The sequence below is a fragment of the Zonotrichia albicollis genome, chromosome 2, assembly GCF_047830755.1.
Source record: "Zonotrichia albicollis isolate bZonAlb1 chromosome 2, bZonAlb1.hap1, whole genome shotgun sequence".
Lineage (NCBI taxonomy): Eukaryota > Metazoa > Chordata > Aves > Passeriformes > Passerellidae > Zonotrichia > Zonotrichia albicollis.
Genome location: NC_133820.1, coordinates 92,127,359 through 92,149,309, shown reverse-complemented (window position 1 = coordinate 92,149,309; position 21,951 = coordinate 92,127,359). Strand labels below are relative to the sequence as shown.

General features: G+C 39.8%; 2 protein-coding genes and 1 long non-coding RNA gene across 5 annotated transcripts in view; 1 reads left to right on the top strand and 2 right to left on the bottom strand.

The window, feature by feature from the left end:
- Positions 1-3,414: 3,414 nt before the first annotated feature.
- Positions 3,415-16,440, bottom strand: LOC141728239 (uncharacterized). 2 transcript variants are annotated; one of them, XR_012579105.1, is made up of 4 exons: positions 14,937-16,440; positions 11,962-12,115; positions 11,105-11,150; positions 3,415-8,982 (listed from the first exon to the last, which is right to left on the bottom strand). It is a non-coding gene; the product is annotated as an uncharacterized LOC141728239 (long non-coding RNA). The 2 variants fall into 2 exon arrangements; XR_012579106.1 differs by having other exon boundaries at positions 14,948-16,440.
- Positions 12,255-21,193, top strand: METTL21C (methyltransferase 21C, AARS1 lysine). Its single transcript, XM_074535682.1, has 6 exons — positions 12,255-12,398; positions 12,496-12,565; positions 16,431-16,582; positions 17,845-17,987; positions 19,511-19,628; positions 20,205-21,193. Exons 1-6 carry the CDS (start codon positions 12,380-12,382, stop codon positions 20,597-20,599), a joined length of 897 nt encoding a protein of 298 aa, XP_074391783.1. The 5' UTR covers positions 12,255-12,379; the 3' UTR covers positions 20,600-21,193.
- Positions 19,830-21,951, bottom strand: part of TPP2 (tripeptidyl peptidase 2) — a 51,200-nt gene continuing 49,078 nt past the window's right edge. For both annotated transcript variants that reach the window (XM_074535680.1, XM_074535681.1), the window contains one exon: positions 19,830-21,859. In XM_074535680.1, coding sequence (XP_074391781.1) covers positions 21,770-21,859 — 90 coding nt within the window. In that variant the 3' untranslated portion in view covers positions 19,830-21,769. The remainder of the gene's footprint in view (positions 21,860-21,951) is intronic.

Here is a 21,951-nt window from a genome sequence, read left to right as displayed (position 1 = left end):
TATTTCTTCTCTTTAAATGAGCATTTGCCCTTCAACCTTGCTAAGAAGCACAGTTTAACTCAGAGGGCACTCAACTGTGGAACTTGCTGGCTCATAAGGAGTTGGAGCAACTTCTTGCCATGTAAGTCTCAGTCTAGTGAGGTACCAAGGATATGGAAAGGTGTCAAATAATGCCACCTCATGCTCAAACACAGTTGTGGTTGTCATTCAGCAATGAGCTTGCTTATATTTTTCAATTTAATCTTATTGATTTTAATGGGATTTGGAGTGTCCCCAAGGTTTGAGCTACAGCTGTGCAATCATCTGACCTGGAGCTTCTACCAGAGGCTGCACAAAAGCAAACAGTGCAAACCTGCTTTCACCCTTGCACCCAGCACCTGTGACATTCTCCTCACAGACCTCACTAAAATGAAGACTGCACCTCTTGTCTGGTCTTGAAAAGCAGGTCAGTCAAATGTCTGCTAAGAATGGCTCAGGTGTACTTTCTCCTGCCTTGGACTGGAAGAATGGCCTTCCACAAGCAATTGCAACCCACTTTTCTAAAATTTCTAGGAAATTATACCACCTGATGGTTAGATTATTAGATGGATGACAACTACAGCTACTAGCTAGTAGCCAAAATTAAAACAAATATTAATTACTCAGATTTTTCTGTAGCTGTTAAACCTTTCTAACTTTACTTAGGCGTCACTTCCAAGAGGAAGAGGCTGGGGGAAAGAGAATGGTTTCCTGCTGGAAAGAGAATGCTTTTCAGCTTACAGATTAGAGGACATACTTTCCATCCCATTTTACCTGTCACTTCTCTCAAGTGTTGACACAGACAGAAAAGAAGTCTAGATCATAAAAGGCAGTTGTAAGCCTCTTGGGCAGCCAAGTCCAATGTCAATCTTGTGAACTCCCACCCTAAGCTGCTGTTTGTCTCTGGCTAAATATGCCCTGTAGCTCTGTTTCCATGGTAAAAATTCCATATCATCAGATGCTGGCCATAGATGTAATAAGTCAAATCCAAATGTTTTTGTCTGAGCACAAAAAAAAATCTCTGGTGAATTTCCCAGAGACACTTTCCCACCTCTTTCACTTTTCAAAGGCAAAACTTAAAATTAAGTCTACTTCTTGCCTCCTGTCATACTTTGCTTCTGAATACCTATTGGCATCCTTGTCTAGGTGACAAGGGATTCTCAAGCCAGTTTTACCTCAGGGTGCAGTCACAACAAGAGGGACTGTGAAAAACTGACTTAAAAATAATCATTACCTTGCAAGCTGGATTGCCATTTGGTGTGGTAAGAGAAGGATGGAATAGAGACAGTTGCACCCACAAATTATCTAGTTGTCACTTTCTGTTCCCAAATCTTGTTCTTTTTCCAGTAGATAGCTTTATTTTGGGGAGTCAGGCTTATATCTTATCTCAAAATTTAGTACTTTGGCTTCTTCTCCAATCAGCAGAGATCAGTTTGATGCAGTCAAGTGAGCCTGGAGGAGGAATCAGATGCCCTACCAGCACAGATGAGCTTCAGCACTTTAATGTTGGCTCCTCCTGCCATTTGATACTCCAGGGCAGATGAGACATCTGCACAAGGCTGGTAGATGTGATGTAAGATGGAGAAAGCCCACATTCTTTTTGGTGAAGCAACTGGATGCCAACTGGGATACTCCACAACACCTAAAACAGCATTAGACACTTACTTTTAGGCTACTGAATCCTGGTTTTAGAGAGTTTAATTATTTCTAGATTCATCAGTTATACAGAATAGATCTCAATGGACTGGAGTGAACTCTTACATTGATGCCTGAGTTTAGATGTTCTGACCTGGTATTGAATCCCTTCTGCCAGCAGGATTAAGTGGCCTAAGTATGGTGTTTAGAACAAGTTAGTCTTTCATTAGTGAATTTGCAGACGACACTAAGCTGGGAGCCGATCTGTTGGAAGGCAGGAGGGCTCTGTAGAGAGACCTGGAATGGTTGGATGAATGGGCAGAGTTCAGTAGGATGAAGTTAATAAGTCCAAGGGCCAAGTCCTGCATTTTGGCCACAATAACCCCCTGCAGGATTACAAGCTGGGGACGGTGTGGCTGGACAGTGCCCAGGCAGAAAGGGGCCTGGGGGTGCTGGTGACAGCGGCTGAACACGAGCCAGCAGTGTGCCCTGGGGGCCAAGGAAGCCAATGGCTCCTGGCCTGTGTCAGGAGCAGTGTGGCCAGCAGGAGCAGGGAGGTCATTCCTCCCCTGCCCTCGGCACTGGTGAGGCCACACCTCGAGTGCTGTGCCCAGTTCTTGGCCCTCAGTTTGGGAAGGACCTTGAGACACTTGAGCACATCCAGAGGAGGCAACGAGGCTGGTGAGGGGTTTGGAACACAAACCCTGTGAGGAGCGACTGAGGGAGCTGGGGGTGTTCAGCCTGGGGAAAAGGAGACTCAGGGGTGGCCTTATCACCTCTACAACTCCCTGGAAGGTGGCTGCAGCCAGGTGGGGTTGGTCTCTTTCACCAACAGCAGCTGACAGAACCAGAGGACACAGTCTTAAGCTGCACCAAGAGAAATACAGGTTGGATATTAGGAAAAAGTTTTTTACGGAAAGAGTGATAAAGTACTGGAATGGTCTGCCTGGGGAGGTGGTGGAGTCACCATCCCTGGATGTGTCCGAAAAAAGACTGGATGTGGCACTGGGTGCCATGGTTTATTTGAGGTGTTAGGGCTGGGTTGGACTCGATCTTGAAGGCCACTTCCAACCTAGAGCTTCTGTGATTCTGTGAAATGAAACCTCCCTGCCAAGGTGATGAAAGGTTTCCATTGTCAGTTTGACACAACCACATGAGTGATACAGGAGAGCAAAGATTACACCCAAACTTAAAAGGGTTTGGGCAAACTTGTTATTTGAGAGCACATTTCTGTGCTCTCACGTTGTCCCCAGTCCCTGCATGACATTGCAGAATCTGGTCAGTGAGGACTGAAAACCCCATCACAGGTGCCTTTGCAATAGATACCTCTGCAAGTGCACGGCAGGAGAACCAACAGCTGGGAGAGAACCATATCCATCAGCAATGAGCAGGCACCTCAGGCTGCTCACTGTCTCCTAAACACATGCACGGAGAAGCCACTTCATCAGTGGAGGAGCTTTACTGTCTAGCTTACATGGCACTACCACTAGCAATATTCTTTAGAAGAGCTGCATTGCAGAAGTGATAATTAAAACTAAAGTATACTATAATTCTTCTAACTGAATTTAATAACTCATGCATGGAGAACTGCCTAGGAAAGCATTTACTGCATAACATCCATAATAACTATTTACATTTGAAACAGCTGGAGAGAATTCTTTGCAATCTTAGCAGTACATTTCAGTGTTTGACCAGAAAGAGAAACAACATAAAAATATCCACACAAAAGCACAGTTGTTGTGAGTAATAATACATGAGTAATAACACCAGAGCAGGTCACAAACACTCAGACAGGTGTGAGCATCACTCCCTCCCACCCAAGGACACAGGAGCAGAAAGGCAGAGCACCTGCCAGTGACAGCAAGCATGCAGGCAGGAAGGCTGGAGCTCTGGGATGGAGGAGAGGATGAGCAAAGGACACAAAATTGGAAACACCAGATGTAGCTGTCCAGGATTGCTACTGCTCTAACACTGGATTAGGCTGTGCTATGTGACACAGTATTGTTACTCATGGCATACATTTCACTTGATTATAATTTCCTGCACTGCACAGCTAGCCCTCCTCTGAGCATCTGTCTGTGCTGCAGTGCTGCAATTGCAGACCTTAAAGAGCTTTTAAAACAATTGTGGTTTTGGCTATTTGGCATGAAAATTGAGGCCTGGAACCATGTCCTGGGAGGGGTGGGGTCCAACAAAGTATTTGTGGGGCCCATCACTGGTGTGAAATGCATAAACTAACCCCTCATCTTTTTGGTGGTGCTGGCAGGGAATCATTTTAACCTTGATGTAATAGCTATCCCAAAATATCTGTTCTGAATAGCCTTACAAAGGCTGCAAAGGCTGCCAGGCAAATCTTTCATAGTTTCAAGTATTACTGGTACTTGCTAGATAACGTAATTCTGCTTTTTCTGTGCCATTCCTAACATACTACAGGCAAGCAGCATGACTGCAGAGGCAGGGGCACAACAAAAGGTTTGCCAAGGCTGACTTCTTCCTTGGCACCAAGTTCTGGGCCTTCTGGCCTCTCACCTTCACAAAACACACTGATAAAGTAGGTGAAGCTGAGGAAATAAGCTAAGATTCAGCTGTCCCTCTGATAAAATAAAAAAAGCCAAGTCTCTCCTTTCAAACAGTCAGACTTTGATTATGTCTCTAATTTGTGCTTCTGCGCTTTAGTGAGCTAGGAAGGACCTAATTTGTGCTTTAGTGAGCTAGGAAGGACTTAATGATCACTTCTGGCTGAAGATGTTTGTTAAACATCCATATTGCAATCCTTTTAAACTTCTACACAACTAAATCAGCATCCTATTCCTACCTATGAGATGGAGAGCACACACAGAGCAGGATACAACTGATAAAGCTACACTGAATTTATAGCCCATTTATAGCTTCAGCCAGCAGTTAAAAAGATGTGATGATAGACATTGGAGCTCATTTGATTTTTTAAAAATAAATATTATTAGTGACTCAGGATTAAATTCTGCAGTTCTTGCTTGGACAAATCTGCTGAGCTTTCAGATGAGGTACACCACAGCACACAGATGTTGATTAAATCCGAGTGAAACCGGAGGTCTCAAAACGATCCCTTTTGCACCCAGACTAATTCTATACATGGAAGAAAGGAGAGGCAAGAAAAAAACTTCTAAAAAGGCATGATTCCAAATATACAGGCGCCCTCTTAAAGATAAACTCGATAAAAATATGAAATGTATTTTTTGCAGTCCAATGCAAAAAAGCCCACTCTCTCCAGTGACATAGAAATTTACCTTATGGTAACCATCTGACATTTCCACTATAGTTTCAATAATGTCAGCATGAGTCTGAGGACTAATTCAGGCACAGAGCTGCTTTGATTGATTTGCATTAAATTTTTTGATTTGCGCACACAATAGTTAAGGAAACACTCTGTATTTATATTGTGCATCTGTATAGTGAAGCTCATACAAGTCCAGGTTAGTTAAAAATCACAGGGATTAATGGTGGAGGTTGGCAGTGCTGGGTTAACAGTTGGACTCAATCTTAGAGGACCTTTCCAGCCTTAATGATTCCAGGATTCTAAGTCAATAGAGATCCTTCCATTTAATTTTTTTAAATACTTCTTGTATTAGGCTGCAAAGTCTGATTTCTGAATACTTATTCCTGTTACAAAACAAATTGCTTCATTATAATATTGCTTGGGCTACTCATTGGTCATTCATATGAAATTACTTTAAATACACTTTTATTTTCCTTCTAGAGAAACATCACATTTTCACAAGTGGAAGAGAAGCAAGGAGTTTCTTCAGTGGGATACAATTAGTCAGAACCTGCGTTCTTGTAATTCCTTTTAACCAACCCTCACCTTGACAAAATCCCCATTGGCTTCAGTAGCTTTACCTGAACAAGAACTTGAAGAATTTATTGCTTAGCAAATATTGTTACAACAGGGGATAGTTATATATCCTACAACAAAACCCCAAAAGAACAATAACAACAACAAAACAACAACTACAACAAAACCAGAAAAAAACCCCAAAATTCAACAAAACAAAAAATCAAACAGCCCAACAAAAACAAAAAAAGTAAGCCAAAGTCTGTAGCCCTGAGAGTGTTCATCCTTGACACAACCAGCTTCAGTTGGTTCCTCATTTGTGTCTATAGTTACCAGCCCCAAACAGATTGAGTGAGGGCAGCCCCCTGCTGTTAAACTTCCACTTCAGCATATTAGGACGATCGCAATCTTAGCTCTATAAAAAGCCACATGGAATTAGTTCAAGATCTTTGCTTGCCATTAGGAAAAAATAGCAGATGGCATTGAGTCCTTCTCCAAACAACTGGCAGAGAAATGGTAGAGGGACCACAGGAGGTAAGACAACACCCCATGGCAAGGCAGGGGGCTCCTCCGTGAAGAGCTTTGAGAGAGTTCAGATGAAAGTTCGGCTTAAGTGACTTCTCTCTGCAGGGAGCAGAGAGCTCTCCAAACAGGTGGAATGAATAAGCAGATGAGAAAGAGGTGGCACCAAAGAGAAAAATCTGTCCCTATTTAAAACAGAGAAGAACTGAGATTAATGATGAAATTCAAACTAAAACAATAAGGCAAAGAACTTCAGATGTTGAAAAATTAACTACAGAAGGCTTGAACATATCCTCAAAACTCATTGCTGAGGGAAGCAGAAGTGTGTGACTTTATAATTAAACAGGAATTAATCAGTGTCAAAAAAAAAATAAAGAAATCCATCGATGAGTTATATTGCCTCTGCTGTCAAGATATGAAAATGAGGGCAAAGGATCTGATTTTCCCATGATTTCATGTAGCTAAAGGCACTTTCCACATCCAGTAGTGCCAGAGGTTGTGCCTCTGTTCCTTCCCTGCCTTCTCTTTGCAGTTGTACCTCTCTAGCCAATCTCTTCATGCAAGTGCATGGCATCTAAATGGTCTTTACCATGACAAGAGACACTTAGAGAAGCTGGGCAAAAAACTCAACAAGAAAATTACTAGTTAAAAAAACCCCAAACAACCTGTTAATTCTGGTATTACAGTGTGTGCTTAAATAATACTCTAGGACTCTTCACATAAGAAAAGTGAAGGAAGGTCCTACTCAGCCCACAAAAAAATTTTGACTCACCTGTCCCCTTGTTTTTCTTGCAAGACAGGAGGACATCTTGGTTCAACAGACAACATAGATGGACACAGAAGGTACAGAACACACCTATCATCACGTGAATGAGGCTCTTGAGGTTAATCCAGAGCAGCCTAAATTACAGAGGAAGGTTAGATTATGGAAATAAACATAGATTTGAGAGTCCCATTCCTCACCATCTTGGCTTTTGTGATAGGTCCAAGTGATGCAACACTGGTTTCCCCAACAGCTTTGATAATGAGCTGTAGTGCTTGCACTGCCAGGGAAGGACAGAGCAGGCATTAAATGAACTATACACAGCTGACAGCAGCCAGGAACTGATGACAAGGTGGGTGCCCCTCTTCTCAGCATAAATCTTGGAGCATTTCTTCACTCCTTCATGCTCCTGAACATAAAGATCCCCCACATGTCAGCACAATTTAAAATTATTACTTGGAATCTCAGAGTGGCTTGGGTTAGAAGGGACACAAAGAGCATCTAGTTCCAACCCCACTGCCATGGGCAAGGACAGCTTTCACTAGACCACATTGCTCAGAGCCCCATCCAACCTGGCCTTGAACACCTCCAGCAGTGGGGCATCCAGAATTTCTCTGGGCAATTTTTTCCAGGTTTCTTATCTAGCAACACTGAGCTTTGCTCCTTTCTTTGAGATGTGTGCCATCTCATTGTATGTGCAAATAAGGTTAACCCTGATTAACATGAAACATTGAATCAACTGAAGAAAAAAATAAATTTTTTTCAAGCACTGAAACAGGCTGCTCAGTGAAGTGGTTGAGTCACCATCCCTGAGCCAGGCAAGCAGAAGAAGACATCTACCAAGGAGAATGTATGTATTTGTTATTCTAAAAATAATGAAAACAGTGGGTTTGGTTTGAGGTTCATATTCAATGTTATCCTACACCTTTCACTGCCCTTATTCAGGAATACCACCAGACTTAACTTTGAGTATTAGTGACCTTAAGCTGAGAATTCATTCCACAGCCATAATGAATTGGAAAAAAAAATGCCAAACACTGAAGATCATGCTTTGAGTTGAAAAGGATCTTTAAAGGTCATCCAGTGCGATCTCTCCTGCGATGAGCAGGGACATCTTGAACTAGATCACGTTGCTAAGAGCTCAAGGTTCAACCTGACCTTGAATGTTTCCATGGATGGGGATTGGTCTGTCCCCCAGCATGTGCTGGCCTCCAGGATTGCCCCAAGCCAGGTGCAACATCTTTCACTTAGTCTTGTTAAATCTCAGGATATTCCCATAGGCTTACTTCTCGAGCTTGTCCATGTCCCTCTGATTGGCATCGCATCCTTTAGTTGTGTCAACTGCACCACTCAGCTTGGTGACATCTGCAAATTTGCTAGGGTGCACTCAATTCCTTTGTCTATGTCATTAAGAAGATATTAAATAACACTGGTCTCAACATGGACCTCTGAGGGATTCCACCTGTCACCAACGTCCATCGAGCCACTGACATTACCCTGTGGATGTGACCATCCAACCAATTCCTCAGCCACAGAACAGTTCACCCATCAAATCCATCTCTCTCCAATTCAAAAAAGTTGGGGATCCTGTCAGAGACTTTACCATAGTCCAGATAAATAACATCTGTAGCCCTTCCTTTGTCCATTGATGTAGTCACTCCATCATAGAAGGCCACTGGCTTGATCAGGCAGGATTTGCCCTTGGCAGAGCTGTGCTGGCTGTTCTTAAAAAACAATTCTCCACACTCAATCCAGCTCTTGGTGTAGAGGGCAGCTCCACCACCTCTCCTTTCTCCCCTGTCCCTTCTTAAAAGCCATTGACAGTCGCATTCCAGTCATGGGATTCACCTCACCATGTCAGTAGTGGCAGCTAGGTCATAGATTTCCAGCAGCACAGGGGCTTCCAGCTCCTCCTGTGTGTTTCCAATGCTGTCTGCTTTTGTGTAAAGGCACCTCAGCTGAACTGTTAGCAGTGTCATCTTCCTAGGGAAACATTCCTTAATTCCTGAGAGATATTTCACTGGTGTTTCCCTGTCAGAGATCTCAGCCAAGAACAAATTCACCTTGCAGTTGTTTATACTTCAGTGGACTATGCCAAGACCATGCTGTAGACATTTAGCTGGCTGCTGACAGATGTCCCCAGCAATAAGAATGAGGAGAATCTGCCGTAGAAGTGTGACTCTGCCATTTTTCATCAGTCATTCACCAGGTCACCCAGGCCCTCCAGCAAATCCTGCAGGAGCCATGAAAGTTTTAATCAAGACCATGAAAGTTTTAATCAAAGATTTGAGGCACACACTGAAAAGATGAGATAATATCTGAATTCCTGTAGTGGAAAAAAACAATGTTCCTTTTCCAGTTTTTGTTTGGTTGGATTTTTTCCATTTCCTTATAAAAAATGTAACAATCCCTTTGTGGTTTTGGTTAGTGATGTGGTTTTGCAGGTATATAGCTATGGTATATTGCTGTCTCTGGATCCATGAAGATCTCTTTCCTAGGTGCTACCCTGTTAGAGACTGTATTAGGTGGTACTTGTCAGCACTGAATTTCATTTATCACATTATCACCTCTCATAACATGCCAGAGATCCTTCTGGAACTCTGCAGCTTATTTTTCTTTTCACTGTCTTGAATAATTCTGCATTGTCATCACATTATTTTCACTACATTTTAATAATACACTCAGCAGCACTGGTTCTTCTGGATCATTGAAAACCACCATTTATGGTCTCCTTACTGTTAAATTATTAAAACAAAATATAAAACCCCTTATCCCAACAAAACTCAATTTCTGTAGGGATCTTTAGTGAGTGACCTATGAAAAGCTTGCGGAAAACCACATACATTGTAAACTGGAGGACAATTCATGACATGTTTGTAGACGCTGCCAAAGAACACACAAAACCTTCTTTACAGCACCTCGTATTTATCACCAGCACTGCTGTTCCTCTCAGCTTAACCAGCACTGTCAGACTTGCCCCACTGTTCCCTAAATGCCTCCAAGACTCCCTTAGAAATACAACTCACATTTGTACAATTTCCTCTGCTTGGCTATCAAGCCTACTTTTAGATACAGGCACCACACTTTGGTCTGGAGCTGGTAATACAACGGTGGAGTTCTGAGTAATTGCCATCTTGTCCTGTTCATCTGTGGTTACTGATTTAATTGTCAAGAATATAATTTAACTTTTCTGGTTTAACTCTGCTGTCCTTTGGCACAAATCTGGCAGACTTTTTGCTCCTGATGAGTTTAATGACTGTAACATTTTCATTCCTGTTTATCACAAACTTTTAAAGTTTGGATAGTTCTACATAACTTTTATGCTGTAATTGGTACTATTAACGGCAGAGGAACATTTTAATTTGTTTCAAAATTGAATCACTGTACTCTATAATCCAGTAATAGGATATAGTTTTACTCTGCCTGTACAAGGAAGAGAATGCTACTGCTGAGTTCAGTGACACAGTCAGGAAAAATACTCCTCCCAGCTTTCCTGATAGTTTAAGAGCACTAAATGGGAAAAAGACCCATACTACTAATTAGGTTTCACATTACCAGACCTAACATGCCCCTAAACCTATGCAAGCTACACAGTTCACATTAAAATACATACATTCTAAAAATATTTGAAGTTTGCTTTAGCTCATCACTTTTGTCAGCCTGCCTCATTTTTCTTCCACCAATGGTCTAGATGGCAAAATTCCTACAAGTGTTTAGAGAAACAGAAAAGCCAACCAAATAATTCAGAGCTTTGTGGAACTGGATGTTGAATTGATAACTGAAAAATGCCCTTTTACACGTAGAACTGAGGTGCTGTATTGCCCTCAGCCTGCCCAATCACAAAAGTCTGGAGAAGTTTTAATTCCATGGGGCTACCCCTCCAGACAACAGTAATTTTCAATATTAAACAAGAAATACTTGGAGATTGAGTGTGGAATAAGAAGTATTTATAGAAAGTATATAGTAAATATATGTCAACAAAAGCTACATTTCAGAGTATCAGTTTTTATTCCTCCATGAGTTGTAAACAAGAAATTAAGCCATGCTTGCATGATTCATAAATAAATGGTAACACTGTCCCTAGTTTCCACCCTTGCTACAAGAGATACATTACAGAGTAAGCCAATTTCTCTACTTTCATTCAACAAATAAACTGTTTATATCCACCATCAGTCCCATTCCAAAGCTTAGGACAGAGCTCTGACAGCAGCACCAGTCTGAGCTGCATTCACCCTGGTGACAAATACAATAAATATGACAGCAGGAATATGCCTGCTAAAAGGACCCATCTTAAAAAAAGCCATGGCAGTCATTCCAACAGCAGCCTATCTTAATTTCCAGTAACAGCTACTCACCTGCCTCAGGACCTCTCATTTCCACTGCTTGTAAAGTCAGGCAGGTCTGTGGAATACAAAGTTTACAATAACAGCTTAATACAGTTAATATCATAATACTAGTTTCCAAGTATAAATTAAAAAGTATCTTTCAACTATCACATTTCAGAGGAAAGAAGCTGGTGAGCATTTTAATGTGGAGAAAAGTGCTTCCTGTCTTTGGTGTGACTCCTAGAGACCCGCAGCAGCACACACATGGAACAGCTGCCGTGACTCAAAAGGGTCATTTTTTAACTTTGCCACTTTTCAGGAGAGCATTATCTAAATTCAAAAGCTTTTCACCCCAAAATGAAAATGCCTATAAATTGAGTTAAAAATCCACATTTCCTCTGCCTCCCCCATTTCTTGCGCCAGCCTTCATCCATTCATTAATTAGCCAGGGGTTATTTTCTAGCTTTATGACTTTCAAAGTAGCTTTAAAATTTTTCTGTCCTCTAATGGGATTGAATATCTTTTGGCAGAGTCTTTGCAAAGAAGGAGAAGGGAGGGCAGAAAGGCAGCAAAGGAATAAATGTATATAAACCTCCCCAATTTTTGATATGTGTAAGGAATACACATCTGGTTCATCTTCAACATCTATGACATCCATCTGTTTTAAAATAATCAGCTGGAAGATCTTCTGATAAAAGTGGGATTTTCATTTTAACTTTTCATCCTCTTTCAGTCCATACAGTATTTCCTGTGGTTATGACCTGCAGTGATGATCAGAAAGTTTTTTTCTTAGGACTGAGACTTCCCCACACTGTCTGTGACTCGGGGCAGGGAGGGCACCCAGAGCTTCCCCAGCCAGACACTCAGCAGGGCAAGGAAGACCTGACCTTTTCCTGGTAGTGGGAGCTTCGTGAACTTTTCCCTGTGCTTGGGCTGCTGCCAAGTTGCCACACTCATTATTTATGCACTAGTTTGCCCACAGTAAGTTGCTGGCTTGGCTCAGCTCCGCTGACGTAAGGCGAACACAGGGAACGGCGTCGTCTGCAAAAACAGAACAAGAGTCTGGAGGAGCCGAGAAAGGTTTGTACGCTTGGGGCTTCCAAGTCTAAGAGGGTTTTTGATTTTGTACTGCACATGTGGAAGTCTTAAGTGTAATGTGGTAAGTGTAAGTTCTTCAAGCGCTGCCTGGTAACGTTACTCTAAATAACCTGCAATCCGACTGGCTGGAAGGGAAAGTTATTCTTTTCAGGTGCACGCCTGTATAAAATACCTCTGCAGCGTGCATCCACCCACAGGAAACTTCCCATGCCCTCTATCACATCAGGTACCCACACAGCTGCCCAGCTAACCTCGCCTGATGTGCTTTTGTGCTCCCTGCTAACTAACAACACAAATACCTTTGTCTGAATTTTGTATTTCAGGTCAGCTCTGTGAGCCAACACAATTCCAGCTCTCTGTTTCGTGCGGAGTGACGGTCACAGCGGTATTTGGGTGTGTTTACCTTTTAAATTCAAATATCACATAAATTTACTATAGTGATGTTCCTAACATTGACATTTCCTTTGTTTCCTAGCATTTGTGCAGTTGGTGTTTATTTTTTTAAATTTAGTTCATGGTAACATGAGAAAATTGCATGAGCTCTAAAGCAGATGTTAATGTATGGTACGAGTATGATTAAACCCGATCTTGCAAAGAACAGACTGCACTTGCAAAGAACAGACTGCACATGTGAGCAAATGAAATTGGCTTTTGCCCAAATATTTAAACTAACACAGACTACACTGAGCAACTCTGTGCTGAGATGAAACACATTTCAGCAGAGTTGTGTTTACAGCTGAAGACCCAGTGACACAGCACTGCTCAGTAACCTACTATTTTTTGGCCACGTAACTGGATATTAAAAGCTCTTTCCAAGAAATTGATTTCAGCAGCTTAAGAGGCACAAAGTTTATTCTTATAGGGGTCTGTTACCTTAAGGTTTATCATCATCTTACAATTTCCCTCTAAGTGTTACCTTGTTAATTTTATGTAATATTGTAATAGATATAGCTGTGTGAATTCTTCTTTCTTCCTTAGATTCTGAACAAATCAAATGTGATTTTCTAAGTTGTGTTCACAACAGCTTAAGACTATTAATGAAGTCAATACTGGTTTAAAAACTCTGAAAGAATTAGATAATCATTTCCCAACAAGAATAATTTGGAAAAAACCGGGCTGCTAACATTTAGAAAGAGCCAACGTTTTCTAAGGGAACAGATTTTGCTTGCAACATTATCAAACTAAAATTATTTTAGAGAGATATATTTTTTAGTAAAATATGGATCAGAAAAATGTCAAAATAGTGACAAATGTTGTTTTTTGTAATTCTATGAGCACAGCAGCTCAACATGAACATATATTGCATAGAGAATGCAATAATGCAAACACTGCTTATTTGCAAACAGCCTCTCAATAGTCACTTGTGCCTGTAGCCTTCAGGAGCAGTTTGTCATTTAAAATGGCAAATAAAACTGTGCATTATTAAGGCCTCAACACTAATATACTTGAATTCTTGAATTTATAAGACTAAAACTGTCCTGTAGTTTGCAGCTAAAAAAAGATTTACTTTTAACTCCTATGAAATACGTAATTGAATAATTATGGCAGTAGAATGAACATGCATATATATGTACATATATACACAGTTATAAACCCCTTTCTGTTTAGCAAAAGCTACACCTCTACAAGATATTAGTATAGCATCCAGAAGCTCCAGCCAAAAACCAGAGCCCAGTGTGTCAGGTGACATACAAACATAGAGTGCATAGTGTTTATCCCCCAAATCACCACCTAGGAGCTCAGGCAACTTAAGGACTTAATGACCACCACCAGCGGCAGGGTAACCACTGGTGTGGATTTTAGGCCTCCTGGTCATTTTAATGAATTTAGTAAAACCAGCAAGGTTTCTTTATAAATATTTAAGCAGACTCACATTTTAGGGGAACTCAAAGAACAAAGTGAAGGAAAGCATAATAATTTTTATTTTGAAAATGTAACATGTCTAATCAAGTTAGAGCTCAGTCTGAATAAGTGATAAATAAGGTATACATATATATCAGGATCAGAGACAGCATTTTATTTGCTGCAGGTCCTTAATAGCTGATCAACAAATTTGTATTTATCAAGCATGCTTCCAAGCTATTTTCTGGAATTCACTGCCACCCACAGCCAACAGAAATTTTGGCCTGTTGTAGTAAGAACTTGCTTAAGCAAGGAAAAAAAATACAGGAGGATCACTTTCTACCCACACTGACAAATTAACAGTTTATTATTAAACAAGCCTTCTGGTTTTATACATAGTAGAGTACTGAACAAGGTAAAGTTTTCTCCTGCTTTTTAATTTCAGGATTGTTTTTTTCACTTAAATAGCACAAATCATTTTTGTAAGGCTACAAGAGCCTTACAAAAAACCCCACCAAAAGAAACGCTTAGCCCAAAACTCCCAAACATGAGAATGTATTGCTCTGCAGGTTTCAACATATAATGTTCAGAAAACTGTCTTCAACCAAATGTCTTCTGGCTGTAGCCATCACCAGTTCTGACAGATTCTTCTCTTTTCATTATGTACCCTCCCAATTGCAGAAGTCTGAAAATATTTTTCACAGAGATTTCCTAAAGCATTAGAACATGAGCAGATTATATTCTAGCTTAAGGCATGAAAAGGAGACATTGCTCAAATCCAGAAGCCTACTTTTGATTAAATGAAAAAAAAACATTGCTGTTGGAAGGAGGCACACTGTGACATGTGGAAAGTGAACATGGATGCACTCCCTCATGTCAGGGAATACAGTGACTGCACCATTAACTTCAGTCTCTAACCTACCTTTATCTTACCTCGAATCACACACCACAGGGGAAAGCCAGATCTTGTTACTAGCCAGATGGAGGCCCTCTGAAGAAAAAAAAAGTGCAGAAATCGATTTAAAGCTCTTTAAAACACTCTTTTCTCTTGCAGTACAAAATCACTGCCAAGATGGAACAAATGCAGTGTCAGAGGAATTAGAACAGAAATCCTGTCCTTGGGAATAAACAGAGCAGGAATAAGGAATATATCAGGTATCAGTAGAATTGCAATGGTGTCAATATCATGTGCAAATTAAATCACTCACATAAGTCAGCAGTCACACTGCTCCTTAAAAAATACCTGCAGGCATTGCTAAACATCTTGGCCACTGCTAGAGATTTACCCCTTCCAGTGAGGATATGTCAAACAGCCTCCTGCAGTATGATGCAATCAAATGATACAACACTTGGCAGTGCCTGTGGCTGGAGACAGCAAATATGCAGTCTCAAAAATGAGCAGAGTGAACAAACATTTTTATCATGGATAAAAACACAGCTCACTCCAGCCACCATATTATGTGGGAAAGGTGAACATGTACAGCCTCTGGTCAAAGCCAGAAGTTATGAACTGTTTGCTCTTTACATATAGATAAGTTTGTGTATATATCTATTTCTGTATCTAATCTAGATCTAACCTATACCTCTATCTAATTTTCAAACACTCACAGATATATGCATTTTTTTATTGAAGAACACTCTAGTCAAGCAAAGAATTTCACTGACCTATGTCTCTCCAAGCAAATCTATATTAGGTTCTGTTCTTGCTTTTATTGATGCTGGCTGGTATCAATCAATTCCATCTTAGATTATGCACTGCCCTGTACCCTGGGGATGCACAGAGAGAGTTATCCAAAACCCTTAAGGATTCAATCTTCTCATGGCAATGATTTCCTGACTGCCATCTGGGTATTCTGCAGTTCATTGCATTTCAGTGTAATTGGGTTAGCTGTTCTGCAGGAAACGACAGGGAAAAGAAGGCAACTCTATGCAAGGAGACAAAATCGAGAGCACTGACTGCAGCAAATGAAACAGTTTTACCTCTGGAATCATAAGTCCCAAATTTTTTGAAAATAGTAAATTACACAGATAAAGTCACAGACGTTAAAAGACAGTTATATTCCTCAGCTATTGCTTCAACTTATAAGAGTAGCTCAATTTTCAGGCTGACTAGAGGTATCAATTCAGTGACATAATTCTAAGCTTCTGCATAAATGATAAAATAAACACAATGATAAAAATGATAAATGAGAGAGAAGAAAAATTCTGACAGCATTACTACATTCCCAGAAACAGCTCATACCACCCAGTGGAGTGTAGATGTCCCATCTCATCCCATTTCTTCAATCCATCACTGAAAAAACCTCCAAAAGGCCACTAAAGGCCACCTAAACTACTCACTGTCTTTTTCCAGATATATTTCATATGAAGAGAGTGCCTGCAAGATTTTATAACATTATTTTTTCCCTTGTTTCAGCTCTCTTGCCATGATCTCTGCACAGCAGCCACCATTTCCCAGCAAAATTCAAAGAACAATGGACTGCCAATCTGAGGAAGAAGAAACATGTGAAGAGCAGTATGACTCTGAAAACTGTACTTGCAGCTCTGAGGATGCAGAATCTGAAAGAGGTTTAGTCCAATTTAAATACTTCAATTGCTATGGCATGCTAGCATATCATACTTTGATTTTTGTCACTCTTCAAATAGCAGATATTATCATGCAACTTTTCCTTTGATATCCAATTTCCCCCATTATGTCCCCTTATGCTTGCATATACTATCAGATCAAATCTACAAGACATACCCCTCTATCTCCATAATTAAGAAATATATTTTAAAAGGTCTCTTGATTTTATTTAGACATCTAAGAATTATTTCTCAGTTAAAATCTCTTACAAAATAGATATGGTTATAGTATACATTAATTGGGCTGGCACTGTTGAAGCCATGTTATTACAGATTTTAACAGGCTAAACTGCTCCAACAGCGGATTCCAGTCAGGTATCAGCTAAAATCCCTGCAATCCAGAGCATATTTTCCCCTTGCAGTTAATTCTATGCATATCCTTGCAACAAAAGTTCCAGCCATTCAGAACAGTGTCCTTGTTTTCAGTGAGATCAGATGGAACAGCCTCAGCACAGATCTGAAAAACCTCAGCCACGAGCCTCCTTGCCATGATGAGACACTTGAGGACAACTGTAGCACTGACTTGCTGAACTACATTGTGTATGCCAACATAAAAAGCATCGTGCAACCCTCCTTCTGTGGGAGGATGCTTAAAAAACAACCACTAAGAAAGAGGTTTTCTTCAATGTAGGATGTAGATCAAAATGTAAAAAGCAGCTTGCTGTTCTAGAGCTGCTGGCCTCACAAAAGAAACCTTCAGCACAAACACCAAAATACAAGTTACCTTGGTCCTGAAAGTCTTTTAGCTATCATTAGTAGAGTTTTGTATTTGAATTGGTAGGTTTTCCTGAAAGGCTCATTTCTATCTCTAAATTGCTCATGTGAATACCTAGAGTGGCAGGAAATGGCCATTGCTCCTTTCACCCCCTGGCCACCCAGGCTGTCTGGTTTTGGACAGCAACTAGTGTTCACTGGTGGTCAGGCATTGGAACAGGCTGCTCAGGGATCCCCACCCACAGAAGTGCTCAAAAGATCTGTAGATGTGGCATTTGGGGAGGTTTCAGCAATGAACATAGTGCTGGTTTGGTTAATGCCTGGATTTAGTGATCTTCCAGATCTTCCCCAACCTTAATGATTCTATGATTCAAGACCAATTTCCTGAGAGCTCTTCTAGTCCATGTGCTCACACACTGTTTTTGTAAAATACTTTTTACCTTTTAACAAGTTGCACATACACCCATGAAATCTCAACTTTTCTCTCACAGGGTCACCAGTAACTCTTAAAATACTGCAGAACTGGGTTCCTAGAGTTTCACACTACTTTGATAAGGAGCACTATACATACGTTGGCCACCAGATTGTCATTCAGGAGTCCATAGAACACTTTGGAGCTGTGGTATGGCCAGGGGTAAGTACACAAGACCACATACAGAAAGCTCACGGGACACAAGAGCAATCCAGGACAGCAGCACACAAATATTAAGGAAGCTTTCTTAGATTACACTTCTGACAATGAAAGTTTCCCTATGCAGAATGGAGTCCTTCAGCAGAAAGCTCTGCCTTAGGGTAATTTGCCATTCATGCCTAAAGGACTATGGCACCAAAGCATTTGTACATCAAATGTAGGGATTGAAAAAAGAATTTAGTAAGGGAACTTAGGAAGAAACATTCAGCTTCCTCCATGCTTCCAACCAGTCACTGCTGGTAAGTAAGTAATCAGCAGTATTAAAAGGAGGCTGGAAATGAAAACTGTGAGAGATTGAATAAATAAAGGACGTTAACATTACTAAATATGCTTCTTTTAAAGAAAAGGCTAGAACAGTTTCATTACAGTATGGAAAATCATACTTGTAAGCAGTTCTTCAGTCTCTGCCTGTCCTATTCTTAGAAACAGAATTTTACGCAGACTAAGAAAACTGCCTTTGAGGGAAGAGAGAGTCAACTGATAAAGACAAGAAAATCAGGATTTCAAAATTGTTCAGATCCACATTTATTTAAAAAGCTCACAAGAAAATGGCAGACAATTTCAAAACAATAGAGAGCATATGGGTGGGTGAAACAGGATCTTATTCTGAAATGTCAGATCATCAATTTGCACATTAATCAAGTGTCAGAATGCAGATGGTAAAACTCTCCAAGAAAATTGAGAGCTTGCACAAATTGGACTGGTGATTCATTAGCTGTCAGCTTTCCCAGAGCAGGTAGACAGTGTTGCATTATGAAAAGCACAAGAGTTAAAACAGTAACACAATTCTAAAGAAGAGAAGCAAAAGGGGGAAGACAGTTTCTTTGGCATCAGTTTATGTTGTTAATAAACAGCCTACTTATATTCTGCTGACAAAATCTTTACAAAGGCCTAATATTTTAATACAGTGCTGTTTTTGTTTTTTTCAAAGGTTACATTGTTATGAATAAACAAGCATCAAGTTTGTAAAATAACCAATTTTCAATATTTTCTTTGCTAAAAAAATTGAAACAAAAAGTTTTTCAAAAATCTCTGCTGAAGCCTAAAGTTACTGTAGTGATAGTGATAGTATAGCATAACATTTATAATAAACCAGAACATTACTTACATATTGTTAAACTCTGCTGCTCTGACTGTATGGTTCACATCTTAACACTGCCTATCCTTGTGGGTCCCTTCCAACTCAGCTTATTCTATGATTCTGTCTCGAGCTGTCAGAGGACTCATGTAGAAGTGTGTAGTAAATCAGTATCACATAAACTTAAAACTAAAAATAAACTGCTTTAGTTTTTTTTTAATAATAAAAAAATGGATACATCACAATTCTTCCCATCTTACATTTTTGTTACACACTTCAGTGTTTCTCATTACACTAAAAAAACACAACACCCTTGTATAAAAACATCTAATGAATTTTTGTGCAACTTAGCTCTTACCCTTTTATGGATATGTGTTAACCATTTTAGGCACTGGCTTTATCTCAGTATCTGGAAGCAAATCAAGAACAATTCAACCTCAAAGACAAAAAAGTTTTGGAAATTGGTGCTGGAACAGGCTTGCTTTCCATTGTGGCCTGTATCTTAGGTTGGTAAATTTGTATTTCCTTTTCAATTGCTAGTGAACGATGATCTAGTTCTGCCATTGTCACTTTAAGGCAATGAAACAACAGTTGAAGGAAACTTTGTCACTGTTTTTTTTTTGTTGTTGTTGCTTTTTTAAATGAAAATCATTGTAAAATACTGTTTTGTTAACTAAATTAACAAAATGTTAATTTAGTTATTGGGGGGGGGGGGGGGGCTGGACCAGTTATGTAGATAAAGCTTCATGTATGTTCAACTACATACCTATGAATTTTGCCCTGTCTCAAGTGAAAGGGTGAGAGGTAACAGCCCTAAGTTGTGCCAGGGAGTTCAAATTTTATATTAGAAGCTTTTTTTTTATTTTACAGAAAGGGTGGTTAGATACCCTTAGAATAAGTTGGCCAGGGAGGTGGTGGAGCCCCTGTCTCTGGAAGTATCCAAGAGGCATCTGGATGTGGGACTTGGGGATATGGTTTAGGGGTGATTATGGTAGTGCTGGGTTCATGGTTGGACAGATGATCTTGAAGGTCTCTTCCAACCTTAGTGATTCTGTGAATTAACAAACTCATGTTTTCTTTAGGGGCTCATGTTACAGCTACTGATTTGCCAGAAGTTCTTGAAAATCTCTCATATAATATTTCAAGAAATACACAGAACTTGAATATGCACAAACCTGAAGTGAGAAAACTGGTATGGGGAGAAGGCCTCAATGAAGACTTTCCTGTATCAACTTACCATTATGATTTCATACTGGCAACTGATGTTGTGTACCATCATGGAGCTCTGGACCCCCTGCTAGCAACAATGGTGTACTTTTGTAAGCCAGGAACAGTATTACTATGGGCAAATAAATTCAGATTCAGTACAGACTACGAATTTTTGGAAAAAGTTTGCAATATATTTAACACAACCATTCTAGCAGAATTTCCAGAATCAAATGTCAAGCTACTTAAAGCCACAGTAAGAAAGAATTAAAGAGAAAACTACTACTGATCTTGATTTAGTGGCAGCACCTCAAAAATTGGAATGCTTTCCAAGATTATGTTGCACCATCTGTGCATTTATGGTTGTAAAGTTGCAGTTCCATCTACGTTTTGCATTGCAAGTAGAAAAAAACCCAGCAAGGCAAAAGATATAGCAGTTTGTCTCTGGTTGATAAATATGACCTGTTCAAACTGACCAATTCCCCTCCACTGAAGGAACAGTATTAGTAAGAAGGTTTTAACAAAAAGCATTGATCTTCTGGGCTGCACTGAACCTCTGCTGTTTGTAAGCTGCTTTCTTTCAGCAAGTTTTATTTAGGTACTCATCCAGAAACCAATACAAATTTTAGCTTCAGTATTTTTATTCATTATAAAAATCTTTTAAAGTATCAGAGTGAACATGGTGGTATTTTGATCTTCAACTTTGCACATTTATTCTGCTGTGTTTTGTATTTTTAACATTAATAAACATCTATGTATAGCTTTACAATATCTGATCAACATGTAACTGTCTGGCGCTTTTATACATGTATCAGCCTGTCCTGATATTCAGCTTCACCAGGATTTCTGAGTTTGCCTGAAATCACTCCAAAATGAAGAGTTTTGAAAATTTACAAGAGTACCTATGCATCTGCAATTCTGAGAAACATTGTAACCATTTGAGAGGTTGAATTTTTCTCAAAAACATTAAATGTAAACTCTTGCAAACAATACAGGTGTCCATTATTTTCATCTAATAAGTAAGATTTTAGCTACTCTTTGAAGTAGCTTTAAGGCCTTCATACAATTGAAATTAAGATCAAACATGTTAAAATTCAGTGTACCATAAAAAATACAGAACTTTTACAGGTTTGCAGTTCAAAGTAACAATTCAGAATGTAACATGCATGCAGTAATTCCTTCCAAACTAATTCCAAATCCTTGATGTTGGCAGTTCTGGCACATCCATTGCCAGCAATGGGATGCACAATAAGGAAACTCCCTGATGACAGGAGTTAGGTTAACAGGTATTAAGCCATACCCAGGTGCCCTTACTGATAAATACACACAATTTAATAATCAGCATTCAGTAATGAAAACATGCGTTCGAATAAAAAGTCAAACTTCTCTTTTCCTATCCTGTCCCATATAAAATCAATTTAATTTTACAATTGTTGATTCTCTAGAATACACAATAATCAGGTGGATACATGACAGGAAGCCAATTTGCAGTGAAAGTTGCACAATGAGTCCATCCAAGCAATTTCATTAGCTGAAGAAAAAAAGCACACATTAAAAAAAATTAGTCTTACTCTTTTTAACATCTAAATCTAAACAAACACTGCACTGATATCAACACTACTA

Excerpts from the sequence above, each read along its gene's own strand:
- METTL21C (XM_074535682.1), top strand. Across the intron at positions 16,583-17,844 it reads GGATGCAGAATCTGAAAGAG|GGTCACCAGTAACTCTTAAA; the intron begins GTTTAGTCCAAT and ends TTTCTCTCACAG. Across the intron at positions 19,629-20,204 it reads CATTGTGGCCTGTATCTTAG|GGGCTCATGTTACAGCTACT; the intron begins GTTGGTAAATTT and ends TGTTTTCTTTAG.